The sequence below is a fragment of the Dendrobates tinctorius genome, unplaced genomic scaffold (assembly GCF_039654945.1).
Source record: "Dendrobates tinctorius isolate UK_male_01 unplaced genomic scaffold, ASM3965494v1 ptg000011l, whole genome shotgun sequence".
NCBI classification, from domain to species: Eukaryota; Metazoa; Chordata; class Amphibia; order Anura; family Dendrobatidae; genus Dendrobates; species Dendrobates tinctorius.
In genome coordinates, this window is record NW_027361679.1 from 90,397,076 (window position 1) to 90,414,280 (window position 17,205).

The following is a 17,205-nucleotide window of genomic DNA, read 5'->3' on the forward strand; positions in this document are numbered from 1 at the left end:
ATCCGGGCCTGAGTGGTCACTCTCAGCACTGGGTCCTCACAGCACCCTGACAGGTTGGTCCGGGCCTGAGGGGTCACTCCCAGCACTGGGTCCTCACAGCACCCTGACAGGCTGGCCGGGCCTGAGGGATCGCCACCAGCACTGGGTCCTCATAGCACCCTGACAGGCTGGCCGGGCTTAAGAGTTCGCCCCCAACACTGGGTCCTCACAGCACCCTGACAGGTTGGTCCGGGCCTGAGGAGGTCACCCCCAGCACTGGGTCCTCACAACACCCTGACTCGCTGGTCCATGCCTGAGGGATTGCCCCCAGCACTGGGTCCTCACAGCACCCTGACAGGTTGGTCCGGGCCTGAGGGGGTCACCCCCAACACTGGGTCCTCACAACACCCTGACTGGCTGGTCCAGGCCTGAGGGATCGCCCCCAGCACTGGGTCCTCACAGCACCCTGACAGGTTGGTCCGGGCCTGAGGGATCACTCCCAGCGCTGGGTCCTCACAGCACCCCGACAGGTTGGTCCAGGCCTGAGGCATCGCCCCCAGCACTGGGTCCTCACAGCACCCTGACCGGTTGGTCCGGGCCTGAGGGGGTCACCCCCAACACTGGGTCCTCACAACACCCTGACAGGTTGGTCCGGGCCTGAGGGGGTCACCCCCAGCACTGGGTCTTCACAACACCCTGACTCGCTGGTCCATGCCTGAGGGATCGCCCCCAGCACTGGGTCCTCACAGCACCCTGACAGGCTGGCCGGGCTTAAGAGTTCGCCCCCAACACTGGGTCCTCACAGCACCCTGACAGGTTGGGCCGGGCCTGAGGGGTCACCCCCAGCACTGGGTCCTCACAGCACCCTGGCAGGCTGATCCGGGCCTGAGTGGTCACTCCCAGCACTGGGTCCTCACAGCACCCTGACAGGCTGATCCGGGCCTGAGTGGTCACTCCCAGCACTGGGTCCTCACAGCACCCTGACAGGCTGATCCGGGCCTGAGTGGTCACTCCCAGCACCCTGACAGGTTGGTCCGGGCCTCAGGGGTCACTCCCAGCACCCTGACAGGTTGGTCCGGGCCTGAGGGGTCACTCCCAGCACCCTGACAGGTTGGTCCGGGCCTGAGGGGTCACTCCCAGCACCCTGACAGGTTGGTCCGGGCCTGAGGGGTCACTCCCAGCACCCTGACAGGTTGGTCCGGGCCTCAGGGGTCACTCCCAGCACCCTGACAGGTTGGTCCGGGCCTCAGGGGTCACTCTCAGCACTGAGCGGGATGATGACAGATGTCACCGATACCTGAACACACAACAAAAAAGTCTCCGGGCAATTGAGAAAAGTGCGCCGTGAGAAGAGCCAATGGGAAGAGCCGGAGCTGGGACCAATCTCGCCGCAGCATAACGCAGAGCGGAATGTCCATTGGTCGTGCTTATCACGTGACTCCCAAGCAGCTCGCCTGCGTCAGGGGAAGGTCGACAGCTGAAAACTTCCCGCCAAGCTGAATCGCGCGGGGAGAAGTGGCCGGAAGGGAGAACGCTGAGGGGAAAGAGGGAACCGGGAATTTACACGCTGGTTTCCGAACGGTTCTTTGTCAAAATGCCGGGGAAGGGAGAAACGGGAGAGAAGTTGAAGCAGCGTTCAGCAGGTAACTGTCCACCTTGTCCCCGGTAGTGTGTCCTGTGGGGGGAAACTGTGGCCACCATTGCCTTCCGTGTGTCCGGCGCCTAGATATGAGGGGTAGCGTTCCCTAAATAGTGGGTTCCTAATAGCTGTGTACCGGTTCCCTCCTTGATTCGGATCGGCTCCACTTTGCTGAGCTGCTTTCTATCCCTGTGTAGTCTCCACTGGCCTGGGCTTTGCTGTGGCCCCTTCAGGGCTCAAACCAGGAAGGGTTTGTTTGGTTTAGGGTTATCCACCCCTTAATCAGTGGATTTTTTTTATTTTTTTTTCTTTCCTCCGTTTTTTTCCTGGGGTTTTGTTTTTATAGCATTCCGTTATGAAGTAATGATCATCTGGAAACATTGTCCAGGCCAGCGGTCCCAGTCGGTGATTTTGTATTTATTTTTTTTGTAAACTTTTATTTTCCAAAATTGTTTATTTTTCATGCTTCAGCTCTACATTCTTTGAAACCTATAACGTTTTTTGTTTCTCTGTTCATGGATCTGAGTAAGGACTTGTCTTTTGCACGGTGAGCTGATGTTTTTATTGGTATCAACTTTTTTTGTACATGATGCTTTGATTGCTGTTAAGGTGTGTGTGTTTTTTTTTTTTTTTTTAGGGAGGTAACATGACCAAAAATACCTGCACTTTGTCCTATTAGTTCATTTAATGAGTGAAAAGTGGAATGATTTGAATATATATCTTATTTAATTTTTTTCACTTTATTTTTTTTCTTCACATTGTTTTCAGTCGCCTTAGGGCACTTGAACCTGCCATCATGTGATCGATTGTATTATATATTGCAATGCGACAGGAGATCAGTCTACAGCTCAGCTTCACAGGAGGACCCAGATGACTGGTGTCTTCAGTGGACCCCCTGCTGTCGTACTAACCCTTTGGCCTCTCCTTACATGATTGGGGGGGAGCCGGTGCGTGTGGGCATCGGCGCTTGTTCCCTTTAAATGCTGCTGTCAGAGATTGACAGCAGCATTTAAATGGTTAACGGCCACAACCTGTACTCAGCTCCATACCCTGCTGTTAGAAAGATGCTATTTAACATAAACGCTGGTTTCAGCCATGTGTTGAGGAAGCTATGGTATGGAGACACCGCCACACATGCGGAACGCTTCCCAGGACGGGCATACAATATTCATTTGTAGGAATGGGTTGATCTATTCTGCAATACCACAATATGGCAGTATATAGTAAAATGACAGTTCTCCCATGAATCTAAACTTGTGTCTTATCTTCACAGGGTTAACGAGATGACAGTAATGAGGGCTATCAGTATGGAACATGGCTGCTATGGTAACCTAGTGGACCCCCACGATTGTGTTGCAAGCCTGAGCAGGGGGAGCTCAGATGGGGCCGCTGCTATTAAAGGGATTATTCAAGACTTTGCTTATTTTTCCCCATCGGGCTTAGAACTTGCAGGCAGGTTGTTGCCAACTACCTGCCTCTTCTGCCCAGTGCCAATCTCTATCATCTTAGAGTGGTCACAGACCACTGTCTACACATCAACCGCAGCTTCTTTTCTGCTCTGTGTATGAGATGTCACGAATAGTGGCATGTTGATTGACAGCTAGCTCCCCGCTGCCTAACTGCTGGGAGACGGCTGTCAATCAGCATGATGACGACAGAGAAGACTAGAAGAGGATGAGCTGTTATGATGCAAGGTAAAATTAATCAACAGAATTACTGGAAGGAGCAGTCATTCACCAATTTAAGCTGGCAGTTACATAGCAACTACCTCCCTGTACGTTCTTGGTACCATAGAGAAAAATAAGGAAAGTCCTGGATAACCTCTTTAAACATAGATGCCGGTTATGTAGTACAGCCATGATCTACCGTAATTTTCAGACAATAAGACGCACAAGACCATAAGATGCATCTAGGTTTTAGAGGAGGAAATTAGGGAAAAAAAACTGAAGCAAAAAATGTGGTCAATTCTGTACTTAATATCACCAAGCCTGGTATGCATGGCTCCCTCATCCCTAGCCTGGTATGCATGGCTCCCTCATCCCTAGCCTGGTATGCATGGCTCCCTCATCCCTAGCCTGGTATGCATGGCTCCCTCATCCCTAGCCTGGTATGCATGGCTCCCTCATCCCTAGCCTGGTATGCATGGCTCCCTCATCCCTAGCCTGGTATGCATGGCTCCCTCATCCCTAGCCTGGTATGCATGGCTCCCTCATCCCTAGCCTGGTATGCATGGCTCCCTCATCCCTAGCCTGGTATGCATGGCTCCCTCATCCCTAGCCTGGTATGCATGGCTCCCTCATCCCTAGCCTGGTATGCATGGCTCCCTCATCCCTAGCCTGGTAGGCATGGCTCCCTCATCCCTAGCCTGGTAGGCATGGCTCCCTCATCCCTAGCCTGGTAGGCATGGCTCCCTCATCCCTAGCCTGGTATGCATGGCTCCCTCATCCCTAGCCTGGTAGGCATGGCTCCCTCATCCCTAGCCTGGTAGGCATGGCTCCCTCATCCCTAGCCTGGTAGGCATGGCTCCCTCATCCCTAGCCTGGTAGGCATGGCCCCCTCATCCCTAGCCTGGTAGGCATGGCCCCCTCATCCCTAGCCTGGTAGGCATGGCCCCCTCATCCCTAGCCTGGTAGGCATGGCCCCCTCATCCCTAGCCTGGTAGGCATGGGCCCCCTCATCCTTATCCTGGCAGGCATGGGCCCCCTCATCCTTATCCTGGCAGGCATGGGCCCCCTCATCCTTATCCTGGCAGGAATGGGCCCCCTCATCCTTATCCTGGCAGGAATGGGCCCCCTCATCCTTATCCTGGCAGGAATGGGCCCCCTCATCCTTATCCTGGCAGGAATGGGCCCCCTCATCCTTATCCTGGCAGGAATGGGCCCCCTCATCCTTATCCTGGCAGGAATGGGCCCCCTCATCCTTATCCTGGCAGGAATGGGCCCCCTCATCCTTATCCTGGCAGGAATGGGCCCCCTCATCCTTATCCTGGCAGGAATGGGCCCCCTCATCCTTATCCTGGCAGGAATGGGCCCCCTCATCCTTATCCTGGCAGGAATGGGCCCCCTCATCCTTATCCTGGCAGGAATGGGCCCCCTCATCCTTATCCTGGCAGGAATGGGCCCCCTCATCCTTATCCTGGCAGGAATGGGCCCCCTCATCCTTATCCTGGCAGGAATGGGCCCCCTCATCCTTATCCTGGCAGGAATGGGCCCCCTCATCCTTATCCTGGCAGGAATGGGCCCCCTCATCCTTATCCTGGCAGGAATGGGCCCCCTCATCCTTATCCTGGCAGGAATGGGCCCCCTCATCCTTATCCTGGCAGGAATGGGCCCCCTCATCCTTATCCTGGCAGGAATGGGCCCCCTCATCCTTATCCTGGCAGGAATGGGCCCCCTCATCCTTATCCTGGCAGGAATGGGCCCCCTCATCCTTATCCTGGCAGGAATGGGCCCCCTCATCCTTATCCTGGCAGGAATGGGCCCCCTCATCCTTATCCTGGCAGGAATGGGCCCCCTCATCCTTATCCTGGCAGGAATGGGCCCCCTCATCCTTATCCTGGCAGGAATGGGCCCCCTCTTCCTTATCCTGGCAGGAATGGGCCCCCTCATCCTTATCCTGGCAGGAATGGGCCCCCTCATCCTTATCCTGGCAGGAATGGGCCCCCTCATCCTTATCCTGGCAGGAATGGGCCCCCTCATCCTTATCCTGGCAGGAATGACCGCCCTCATCCTTATCCTGGCAGGAATGACCGCCCTCATCCTTATCCTGGCAGGAATGACCGCCCTCATCACTATACTGGTATGCAGGGGCCCCATCCTTAACCTGGAATGATTGGCCCCATCAGAGAAGATTAAAAAAAAAAAAAACCCAAACCGTTAAACTTGTCTTTCTCCGCTCCCTCGCAGTGTCCTGCTACGGTGCCAGCAGCTGATTAATGCTTGTAAGCAGCGTATTGCAGAGACATCAGCTGCTGGAATACTCACCAGGACTGTTCATCACAGAGAACGGTGAGTATTCATTCCTCTTTAGTGGAGTGTCAGTGTCAGCCACCAGCTTCCTGCTGCTACTGCGGCTGTTACGTGTGCCGATACTTAAGAGAAATGAATATTCAGAATATTCATTTCTCTTAAGTATTGGCACGGGACCGTCGGGAACAGCAGGAAGTCGTGGCTGACACTGCACGCTACTGAAGAGGAATACTCACCGCGATCTCCGATGAACAGCCCCAGTGAGTATTCCGGCAGCTGCCCTTTAGCTTGCAAGCAGCACATGACGTCCCTACCATGCACTGCTTACGAGCATTAAGCAACTGCTGGCACCGGAGCAGAACGCTGCGACCGCGAGGGAGTGGAGGAAGGTAAAACTGTAATGGTCTGTTTTTTTTTCTTTTTTTAATCTTCTGATGGGGCCATGCATACAAGGAACGGGATGGGGCCAATCATAACAGAGTAAGGATGGGGCCAATCATACCAGGATGCCAGAAAGAAATGAATATTCATTGCCCTCCACGCTCATGGACGTGGAATGCAGTGCATATTAATTTCTCTAGCAGCGGGCACAGGAGTTAGCCGGAGCCGCTGATGCCTGCCTCTGTGACCCGCTGCTCCACCGAAACCGCTTCCCCACCTTCCCATCACAGCCGGAGCTGTACATCTGGACTATAAGACGCACCCCCCATTTTCCTCCACTTTTTGGGAGGAAAAAAGTGCGTCTTACAGTCCGCAAAATACAGTACCTTGTGTGGAGTAGGCTCATTTGCAGATCCATGCCCAGTGTCTTTATTAACATCCTAGAGTGGGAAAGTGTTAAACCTCCAGTTTATGGTGACCTTCCCTTGTGGTTCTAGAACTTAAGTCTTAGACTGTGTTCATATGTTGCATTTTTGCAGCAGGTTTTTGCTGTTTTTTTATGCAAATTTAAAGCTGCGTTTTACAATACTAGCAAAATCTGAGATTTCAGAAATGTCATGCACTCACATTGGTTTTATTTTCCTGACTTTTGGAAAACTACTGCATTTTTTTTTTAAACTGCAGCATGTCACATCTTTTAGCATATTTGCAGTGTTTTTTCACCCAGAGGAAGCAATGGGTAAGTGCAAAAATGCACCAAAAACGCAGGTATCAGTTTTGAATCATGCTTTTTTCTTTTTGGGCAACTAAACTTTACCAACATGCACAAGAGACAACAAGTATGCAGGAAAAACTCAGCAAAACCTTCTTTATGTAGGCAGCTTTTTTACTGCCAATAGAGCAGGTTTTGCCTGCGTGAAAAAAATGCAACACATGAACATAGCTTAAGGGTATGTGCACATGTTAAGTAAAATTTCGACACCAATTCTGCATCACTTGGCAGGAAAAATTGCGTTTTTTTTTCCGTTTGTTTTGTGAAGTTAATGGTGAAAAATGCGCAGAGAATTGACATGCTCCAAATTATTTTCTGCACCAAATCTGCAAGTTAAAAATAAGCAACGTGTGCATGACGCTTCAGGTTTATCATTCACTTTATTGGCATCTGGATTGCTTCAGGTTTTCTTCATGGCAAAAACGCACTAAACCTGCAACATGTGGACACAGCCTTAAAGGTAACCTGTCACCCTGACACAGCTATAAGATGCGGCCACCGCCTTTCAGGGCTTATCTACAGCATTCTATAATGCTATAGATAAGCCCCCAGTCCAACCTGAAAGAAAAATAAGTTTTATTATACTCACCCGGGGGGAAGGGGGGTGGTCCACTGCGGTCCAGTCCGATTAGTGTCGCAGGCGCTGGGTCTCTCTGACCTTTCCCGGCGCCTGAGCACTGCAGTACTTTGCTCTGCCCTCAACAGGGCTGATAAGTACGCCTGTGCAGAATTGCGATGCCGGGAGCGATGAAGCAAGCAGGAGGGCGGCATCAGGCGACCCGGGCCTGCGACACCCATCGGATTGGCCCGCTTTTGGGTTACTATAATAAAATTTATTTTTCTTCACTTTCAGGTTGGACCGGGGGCTTATCTACAGCGTTATAGAATGTATATTTCAGACGCCTTGTTGTGCTTGCAGAACCCCTAAGGTGCCAATACAGCAGAAACTCGAAGTGACCCCATTTTGGAATCAATAAATAAATAAATTAGAAGAAATACCATAATTTAATTCCTAAACTTCATTTGCCGATTATAATCATTTTTAGGAGTTGCGAACTAGTGAAACAATCTGCCATCCATTTTAATTCTGAGAGACACCTGTACGAAATGTGAGGACAGATGCTTGAGTATGTGCAGTAGGCAGCTTTGCTCTTCATATGTAGAAAAATTTGCCACACCAGTGCTACTGGAGATACCAAAGGTGCTGAGATAAAAGGTCCTTCCATCTTGTTTGCACTGTCTTTTTGAATAAGGACTCATTCAGAAGTCAGTAATTTTTCATCAGTGTTTGTATGGCAAAATCATGAGTGGTACATACAGAAGAAAGCTATAATTGAAAGATTGTCCCCTGTTGTGTGTTTTAAACGCAATCCTGGTTTTGTCCTACAAATACTGATGAAAATTCCCTGATGTCTGAATGAGCCCTAATAATATAAGTATCTCCAGATCCAAGGGCCGGAGCTTTTACTGCACATGCTCACTGGCATCTGCCCTAACATTTTAGAACAGTTTCAGTGGCTGTGGCCCTTTTAATTCTAGTGATTACCGTTTTTTTCGGATAAGATGCTCTGGATTATAAGACGCACCCCATATTTTGAGGAGAAAAATAGTAAAAAAAATTTTTTTATTAAAATGGTGGTGCTTCTTATAATCCATGCATCTTATTGCTTACCGGGGGTGGTGGTGGCTGTGTAGAAACTAGGTCCCAGGGTCACTGCTGGAGGAGGCTGGAGTAGGGTGATGTTGCAGGCTGGGTTGAGGGGGTGTTCTGATGTGCGGTGCTGCTGTGGGGGTGTCCGGTGCTGTTGTGGGGGTTTCTGGTGCTGCGGGGGGCTCTGCTGACATTTTCTGAAAGACCAGAGCCTCTTCAGTTCCATGGCTTCCTATGCGGTGGACTCCGGGAAAATGGCCGCCGGGGGTGGCGCATGCGCAGATGGAGATCTTGGGCACCAGGCTCTCGGGAGATGAGATCTCAGTGCTGAGATGATTACATACAGTAAATACACGTAGAGTAGGTAGATATATAGATGTTAGTGACATACAATTAATATAGTGTGTGTGCAACTTACTTGACATGTATTTAATAAAAGATTAGTTTGTGAAAAAAATGGCATGGGCTCCCACGTAATTTTCTTAACCAGCAGAAGGAAAGTGGATTGCTGGGGGCATATGTTTATAGCCTGGGATATTGACAGCAGCGTATAACTTAACAGCTGCCGGTGGATCGTGACTTCACCTGTGGCTGTTGGGGGCACATGTCAGCTGATGATGACATGCAGACTCAGCGCCGGAGCCCACATAGAATGCAGGGAAGCGAGAGATATATATACTAAATGGTGGCTCGATTCTATCACATCGGGTATTCTAGAGTCTCTGTTAAAATAAAAAATTGTGATATACTCACCTTCCAACGGCCCACGGACTCTTTTCCCCCTCTCATCACGTGCCCGGCATCTTCAGGTCCCAGTAATGCTTTGCGCGAAACACTGCTGATGTCGCGCTCTCGCGAGAGTGATGTCATGTCATCTCCTGCCCTTCTTGCTAAGTGTTACTGGGACCAGAAGATGGCGGGCGCGTGGTGAGAGGAGGGACAGAATACGGGGGCCGTCGGAAGGTGAGAGTATATCACTAATTTTCATTTTAACAGAGACTCTAAAATACCCGATGCAATAGAATCGGGCCACCATCTAGTGTATTATACTCCTGTTACACTTGGAGCTGCTGTCACTGTTGTGCTGTTATCTAATGTATTGTACTCCAGTTACTCCCAGAGCTGCAGTCACTGTTCTGCTTTTACCTAATGTATTGTAGTCCAGTTACACCCAGAGCTGCTGTCACTGTTCTGCTCATACCTAATGTATTATACTCCTGTTACAGCCAGAGCTGCAGTCACTGTTCAGATCTTACCAAATGTATTGTACTCAAGTTACACCCAGAGCTGCAGTCACTGTTCTGCTGTTACCTAGTGTACTGTACTCCAGTTTCACCCAGATCTGCAGTTGCTGTTACTTAATGTACGCCTGTTACACCCAGATCTGCAGTCACTGTTCTGCTGTTATCTAATGTATTGTGCTGCAGTCACTCTTCTGCTTTTACCTAATGTATTGTAGTCCAGTTACACCCAGAGCTGCAGTCACCGTTCTCCTCTTACCTAATGTATTATACTCTTGTTACAGCCAGAGCTGCAGTCACTTTTCTGCTGTTACCTAATGTATTGTACGCAAGTTACACCCAGAGCTGCAGTCACTGTTCAGATCTTACCTAATGTATTGTACTCCAGTTTCACCCAGATCTGCAGTCACTGTTCTGCTGTTATCTAATGTAGTGTACTCCAGTTACACCCAGGTCTGCTGTCACTGAGCTGCTGTTACCTAATGTATTGTGCTCCAGTTACACCCAGAGCTGCAGTCACTGTTCTATCTAATGTAGTCTCCTCCAGTTAACCCAGAGCTGCAGAAAAGGTTCTGCTCTTACCTAATGTATTGTACTCCAGTTATTCCCAGAGCTGCAGTCACTGTTCTGCTCTTACCTAATGTAATGTACTCCAGTTATACCCAGATCTGCTGTAACTGTTCTGCTGTTACCTAATGTAGTGAATTCCAGTTACACCCAGAGCTGCTGTCACTGTTCTGTTCTGCTGTTACCTAATGTATTGTGCTCCAGTTACACCCAGAGCTGCAGAAAAAGTTCTGCTCTTACCTAATGTATTGTACTCCAGTTACACCCAGAGGTGCAGTCACTGTTCTGCTGTTACCTAAGGTATGGTACTCCAGTTACACCCAAATCTGTGCAGTCACTGTTCTGCTGTTACATAAGGTATGGTACTCCAGTTACACCCAGAGCTGCAGTCACTGTTCTGCTCTTACCTAATGTACTCCTGTTACACCCATAATATTAAAAAATAAAAAAAAAGGTTATACTCGCCTACAATCTTCTTTCCACGCGCCCGACCTCGCGTAAGGGTATGTGCACACGCTGCGGATTCTGCTGCGGATCCGCAGCGATTTTGGCTCTGCGGGTCCGCAGCAGATTTTGCTGTGTTGTACAGTACCTTTATTTCCTATGTAAAAAAAAAAACAACAAAAAACGCAGTGCACATGGTTTTGCTGCGGTTCACAATCCGCAGTATGTCAATTCTTTTGTGCAGAACCGCTGCGGTTTCACACCTCATCCATTATGAGGTGTAAAACCACAGGCAAATCCGCAGATAAACTGCAGGACTTTAGTCCTGCGGATTTATCTACGGATTTTACTACAAAATCCGCAGATCCAGAAACTCCGTGTGCACATGCCCTAATGAGCGACGCAGCAGTGATGCCTTTAACGGCTGTAATGTGCCTGTACAATAAGCAATGCGGCCGTGTTACCGTGACAACTAAGCAACTGTCGCTGATTGGTCGCGGCCTAACTGCCGCGACAATCAGCGAGGCGGCATTTCCATTACAGATAGACATAATTAGACAATTATATAGTAGATAGATATTATTTATTTATATAGCACCATTGATTCCATAGTGCTGTACATGAGAAGGGGTTACATACAAATTACAGATATCACTTACCGTAAACAAACTAACAATGACAGACTGATACAGAGTGGAGAGAGGACCCTGCCCTTTCGGGCTTACATGCTACAGGATGGTGGGGAAGGAAACAGTAGGTTGGTGGGTTGCAGCAGTTCCAGTGTTGGTTAAGGTGATATCACCGGTAGTGGTGAGAGAGAAGGAGGTAGCGGGGTCATTGCAGGCTGTAGGCTTTCTTAAAGAGGTGGGTTTTCAGGTTCCGTCTGAAGGATCCAAATGTGGTTGATAGTCGGACTTGTTGGGGCAAAGAATTCCAGAGAATAGGGGCTATTCGGGAGAAGTCTTGGAGGCGGTTGGGTGAGGAGCGAATAAGTGTGGAGGAGAGAAGGAGGTCTTGGGAGGACCGGAGATTACGTGAGGGAAGGTATCGGGAGATTAGTTCAGAGACATATGAGAGAGACAGGTTATAGATGGCCTTGTAGGTCAGTATTAGTAATATGAACTGGATACGCTGAGGGAATGGGAGCCAGTGAAGAGATTTGCGGAGGAGTAGCGAGGAGAGAGATGAATTAGTCGGGCGGCAGAGTTAAGGATGGGCTGGAGAGGTGCGAGGGTGTTAGCAGGGAGACCACAGAAAAGGATGTTGCAGTAGTCGAGGCGGGAGATGATGAGGGCATGCACAAGCATTTTAGTAGATTGAGGGTTGAGGAAAGGACGGATTCTGGAAATATTTTTGAGCTGGAGGCGACAGGAGGTTGAAAGAGCTTGGATGTGTGGTTTGAAGGACAGGGCAGAGTCAAAGGTTACTCCGAGGCAGCGGACTTCTGGTACTGGGGAAAGTGTGATGTCATTAATTGTTATAGCTAGGTCGGGTAAAGATGATCTGTGACATGAAGGAAAGATGAAGAGTTCAGATTTGTCTACATTGAGTTTGAGGAAGCGAGAGGAGAAGTAGGATATGGCTGATATACACTCTGGGATTCTGGACAGCAGAGAGGTGACGTCTGGGCCAGAGAGGTAGATCTGAGTGTCATCAGCTTAAAGGTGGTACTGGAATCCATGGGACTTTGAGTTGCACCAGACCAAGTGTATAGATTGAGAAGAGTAGGGGCCTAAAACAGAGCCTTGGGGGACTCCAATAGAGAGAGGGTGGGATGAGGAGGTGGTGTGGGTGTGGGAGACGCTGAATATGCGGTTGGAAAGGTATGAGGAGATCCAGGATAGGGCAAGGCCTTTGATGCCGAAGGAGGAGAGGATCTGTAGTAGGAGGCAGTGGTCAACAGTGTCAAATGCAGAGGACAGGTCTAGAAGCAAGAGTATAGAGTATTGTATGTATGTATGTGTGTATGTGTGTATATATATATATATATATATATTAATTATATATCTCTATCTAATTATATATCTCTAATTATACGTCATAGTTCGTGAAGAGGTTAGGCAGCATGAATCAGAACCTGACTGTGATTCTACAATCTTACTGTGTCTTACGCCTCTTTTGGTACCGGAAGAAGCGGTACCAGAGGTGAGTGTCCTTGTGTGTAATACTTGAGGAACACGTGTACCGCCCGTGTGTCACATCAGTACCACACGGACAGGCGCCAGGGAAGATGCGCTAGAGTAAGCACTGTTCCCCGCTGCCGGGTGCTGACAACTGCTTTCATCATTTTCCGTGCTCTGCTGGCATTCAGTGCGAACACGGGAGAATGAGAGTTGTATTCAAGTGATAAACAGGATGTCAGGCAGTGGCTGATGGGACTATTACTCCCATCAACCTACACCTGCTGCCACTAATAACAGTGAAAGCAGGAGTGGCTGAAGACAGTATTCCACACCTGCCACCTGCACTATAAATAAATTAATGAAAATCCCAGCATAGGTTCCCCCTGTATTTTCTATAACCAACCTGGCTAAACTCAGTTGGGGCTGCAACCCCACACTGTTGTGTTAAATTATTTAAATAATTTAAATGGTGTCACGTCTCCACTTTTTTTTGACAACCAGCCTTGCTAAATCAGGGGGGCAGGTGTTCTCAGGTTGGTAAGGGGCCATTGATATAGCCACCCCCCTTCCAGCCTAAAAATAGCAGCCCGTAGCTGCCCAAAAAAGGCACATCTATTAGATGCGCCAATTCTGTCGCTTTGCTTGGCTATTCCCAGTTGCCCCGTAGCGGTGGCAAGTGGGGTTCATATTTGTGGGTTTGATTTCACCTTTGTATTGTCAAGTGAAATCAAGCCCACGGCTTAGTAATGGAGAGGTGTCTATAAAACACCTATCCATTACTAATCCTACAGTTATCTGGTAAATAAAGACAGTCACAATAAAGTCTTTTATTAGAAATAAAACAAAACCCAGTTTTCCACTTTTATTTAAAAATAAACAGTTCTCCTAACGCCTAATTCCTCCGAAGCCCTCGTCTTCTGTAATAAACCAAAAATTTAAAAAACAATATCCCTCACCATCGTTCTGTTCCATGCCGTAATCCACGTCTGGAGGAGTAATAGTTTTCCACCTGGACGGTGCTAAGATGTGACCGTCCAGGCTGAGAACCACTGGTGAATTATCTGCGTGCGCAGCTTCATTGACAAGCTGTGACATCATCGAGGTTACCTCCGGTCACTGAGGCTGCGCGTTCCCAGTAGGGCTCAACTGTGACTTCAGCATCGTCGGAAAAAAGCCAGTGATAAGGTCACCGCAGTTCAAGCTCAGTGTCTTCACAGCAGATCACAATGATAAAATTTGTTCAATATGACTTGCGCTTATTTGTAAAAACATTGGATGTTTGAAAATAGCTACATTTTCAAAATTTGTCAAACACTGATTTCTTATGTCCTTAACCCCTTTACTCCCAAGGGTGGTTTGCATGTTAATTCCCAGGCCAATTTTTACAATTCTGACCACTGTCCCTTTGAGGTAGTAATTCTGGAACGCTTCCATGGATCCCGGTGATTCTGACATTTTTTTCTCGTGACATATTGTACTTCATGTTAGTGGTAAAATTTCATTCATATAACTTGCGTTAATTTGTGATAAAATTGGAAATTTGCTGAAAATTTTGAAAATTTCGCAATTTTCCAACTTTGAATTTTATGCTTTTAAATCACAGAGATATGGCCCTCAAAAAAACTTAATAAATAACATTTCCCACATGTTTACTTTACGTCAGCACAATTTGGGAACCAAATTTTTTTTTTGTTAGGAAGTTATAAGGGTTAAAATTTGACCAGCGATTTTTATTTTTACGGACCACATCACATTTGAAGTCACTTTGAGGGGTCTATATGATAGAAAATACCCAAAAGTGATGACATTCTAAAAACTGCACCCCTCAAGGTGCTCAAAACCACATTCAAGAAGTTTATTAACCCTTCAGGTGCTTCACAGGAATTTTTTGAATGTTTAAAAAAAAAAAAATGAATGTTTAACTTTTTTTCACCAAAAAAATTACTTCAGGTTCAATTTTTTTTATTTTACCAAGGGTAACAGGAGAAATTGGACTGGAAAAGTTATTGTGCAATTTGTCCTGAGTACGCTGATACCTGATATGTGGGGGTGGGGAACTACTGTTTGGGCGCATGGCAGAGCTCGGAAGGGAAGGAGCGCAGTTTGACTTTTTCACTGCAAATTGGCTGGAATTCACATTGGACGCCATGCCACGTTTGGAGAGCCCCTGATGTGCCTAAACAGTGGAAACTCCCCACAAGTGACCCCATTTTGGAAACTAGACCCCCCCCCCCCCAAGGAACTTATCTAGATATGTGGTGAGCACTTTGAACCCCCAAGGGCTTCACAGAAGTTTATAACGTACAGCCGTACAATTAAAAAAATCATGTTTTTTTCCACAAAAATGATCTTTTCACCCTCAATTTTTATTTTCCCAAGAGTAACAGGACCCCAAAAGCTATTGTGCAATTTGTCCTGAGTATGCTGATACCCCATATATGGGGGTAAACCACTATTTGGGCACATGGCAGAGCTCAGAAGGGAAGCAGCGCCATTTAACTTCTTTGGCTGGAATTGAGTTCGGACGCCATGTCGCATTTGGAAAGTCCCTGATGTGCCAAAACAGTGGAAACCCCCCAATTCTAACTCCAACCCTAGCCCTAATCCTAGCTCTGACCCTAGCCCTAATGGGAAAATGGAAATACATTTTTTTTTTAAATTATTTTTCCCTAACTAAGGGGGTGATAAAGCGGGGTTTGATTTACTATATAGTGCTGGTTTTTATTTTTGGCAGCTGTCATAAGCTAAAAGACGCTTTTTATTGTAAAAAATAGTTTATGCATCACCACATTTTGAGAGCTATAATTTTTCCATATTTTGACCCACCGAGTCATGTTAGGTCTTATTTTTTGCAGGACGAGTTGACGTTTTTATTGGTACCATTTTCGGGCACGTGACATTTTTTGAAAGCTTTTTATTCCAATTTTTGGGACGCAGAATGAAGAAAAACCAGCGTTTCATGAATTTCTTTTGGAGGGTGCGTTTACACCGTTCTGCGTGCGGTAAAATTGATAAAGCAGTTTTAGTCTTCGGGTCAGTACGGTTACAGCGATACCTCATTTATGTCATTTTTTAAGTTTTGGCGGTTTTATGCAATGAAAACAATTTTATATAAATTATTTTTGCATCGCTTCATTCTGCGAGCTATAACTTTATTTTTTCGCTGATGACGCGGTGTGGCGGCTCGTTTTTTGCGGGACAAGATGACGTTTTCAGCGGTACCATGGATACTTATATGCGTCTTTTTGATTGCGCGTTATTGCACTTTGTTCAGCGGTATGATAATAAATCATTCTTTTTTGCTTCGTTTTTTATTTTTTAAGGGGTTCACTAAAGGGGTTAACTAATGGGACAGTTTTATAGGGTGGGTCATGACGGATGCGGCGATACCAAATATGTGTACTTTTATTGTATTTTTGCCTTTTTATTTTAAAAAAATGAATTTAGGGAAAAAATTTTTTTTTTTTTTTAATTTAGCGTTTTTTAAAAAAAATTATTTACTTTTTTTTTTTTTAGGCTAGTTTCACACTAGCGCTTTGGAGCGCAGTGACGGTCTGCGCACGGCCGCCGCTAAGCCACGCCCCCTGCCGCGCCTCCGCCGGTAGCTCCGCCTACCGGCGCATGACGCTGCATGCGTCCTGCGTCCCCTATCTTTATCACTGGGGGCGCAGGCCGTGCGCAGTCTGCGTTTGGCGGCGCAGGTCGGCGCACAGTCAAAAAGGCACATGCGCTGCCAAACGCATACTGCGCACGGCCTGCGCCCCCAGTGACAAAGATAGGGGACGCATGCAGCGTCATGCGCTGGTAGGCGGAGCTACCGGTGGAGGCGGGGCTTAGCGGCGGCCGTGCGCAGGCCGTCGCTGCGCTCCAAAGCGCTAGTGTGAAACTAGCCTTACTTATAATGTCCCATGGGGGACATCACTGTCCTGTGACAGATCGCTGTGACAGATCAGGTAACCCCCGCAGCGGCGCTGCACATCACGCTGCTGAGGGGGTCGCAGGGAAGCATGGAGGGAGCTCCCTCCCTGCCGATGCTTCCTTTAACCCCCGGTACACCGCGATCATGTTTGATCGCGGTGGGCCAGGGGTTAACGTGTCGGGGGCGGTCCGTGACCACCCCTGACACATTGTGTCGGGTGTCAGCTGTGATAATCACATGGACAAAATAGTATGTCTAATGTAGGAAAGGGGTTAAATCGGTGAGTTCTGTCACAAAATAGTTAATAACACTTCCCACACGTCTACTGTACATCAGCGTAATTTTTTTTGTTAGGAACTTAGAGTTAAAAGTTGACTAGCGATTTCTCATTTCTACAACACCGTTTTTTTTTTTGTTTTTTTTTCTTTAGAGATCACATAATATTTGAACTGGGTTTGAGGGGTCTATGACAGTAAATACCCATAAGTGAAACCATTCTAAAAACTGCACCCCTCAAGATA

General features: G+C 47.8%; 1 protein-coding gene across 3 annotated transcripts in view; it reads left to right on the forward strand.

The window, feature by feature from the left end:
• Window positions 1-1,323: 1,323 nt before the first annotated feature.
• The window catches only part of CHAF1A (chromatin assembly factor 1 subunit A), a 205,977-nt gene continuing 190,095 nt past the window's right edge, over window positions 1,324-17,205 (forward strand). For 2 of the 3 annotated variants that reach the window (XM_073544706.1, XM_073544717.1), the window contains exon 1: window positions 1,324-1,622. In XM_073544706.1, coding sequence (XP_073400807.1) covers window positions 1,574-1,622 — 49 coding nt within the window. In that variant the 5' untranslated portion in view covers window positions 1,324-1,573. The remainder of the gene's footprint in view (window positions 1,623-17,205) is intronic. The other variant, XM_073544700.1, reaches the window with a different exon arrangement.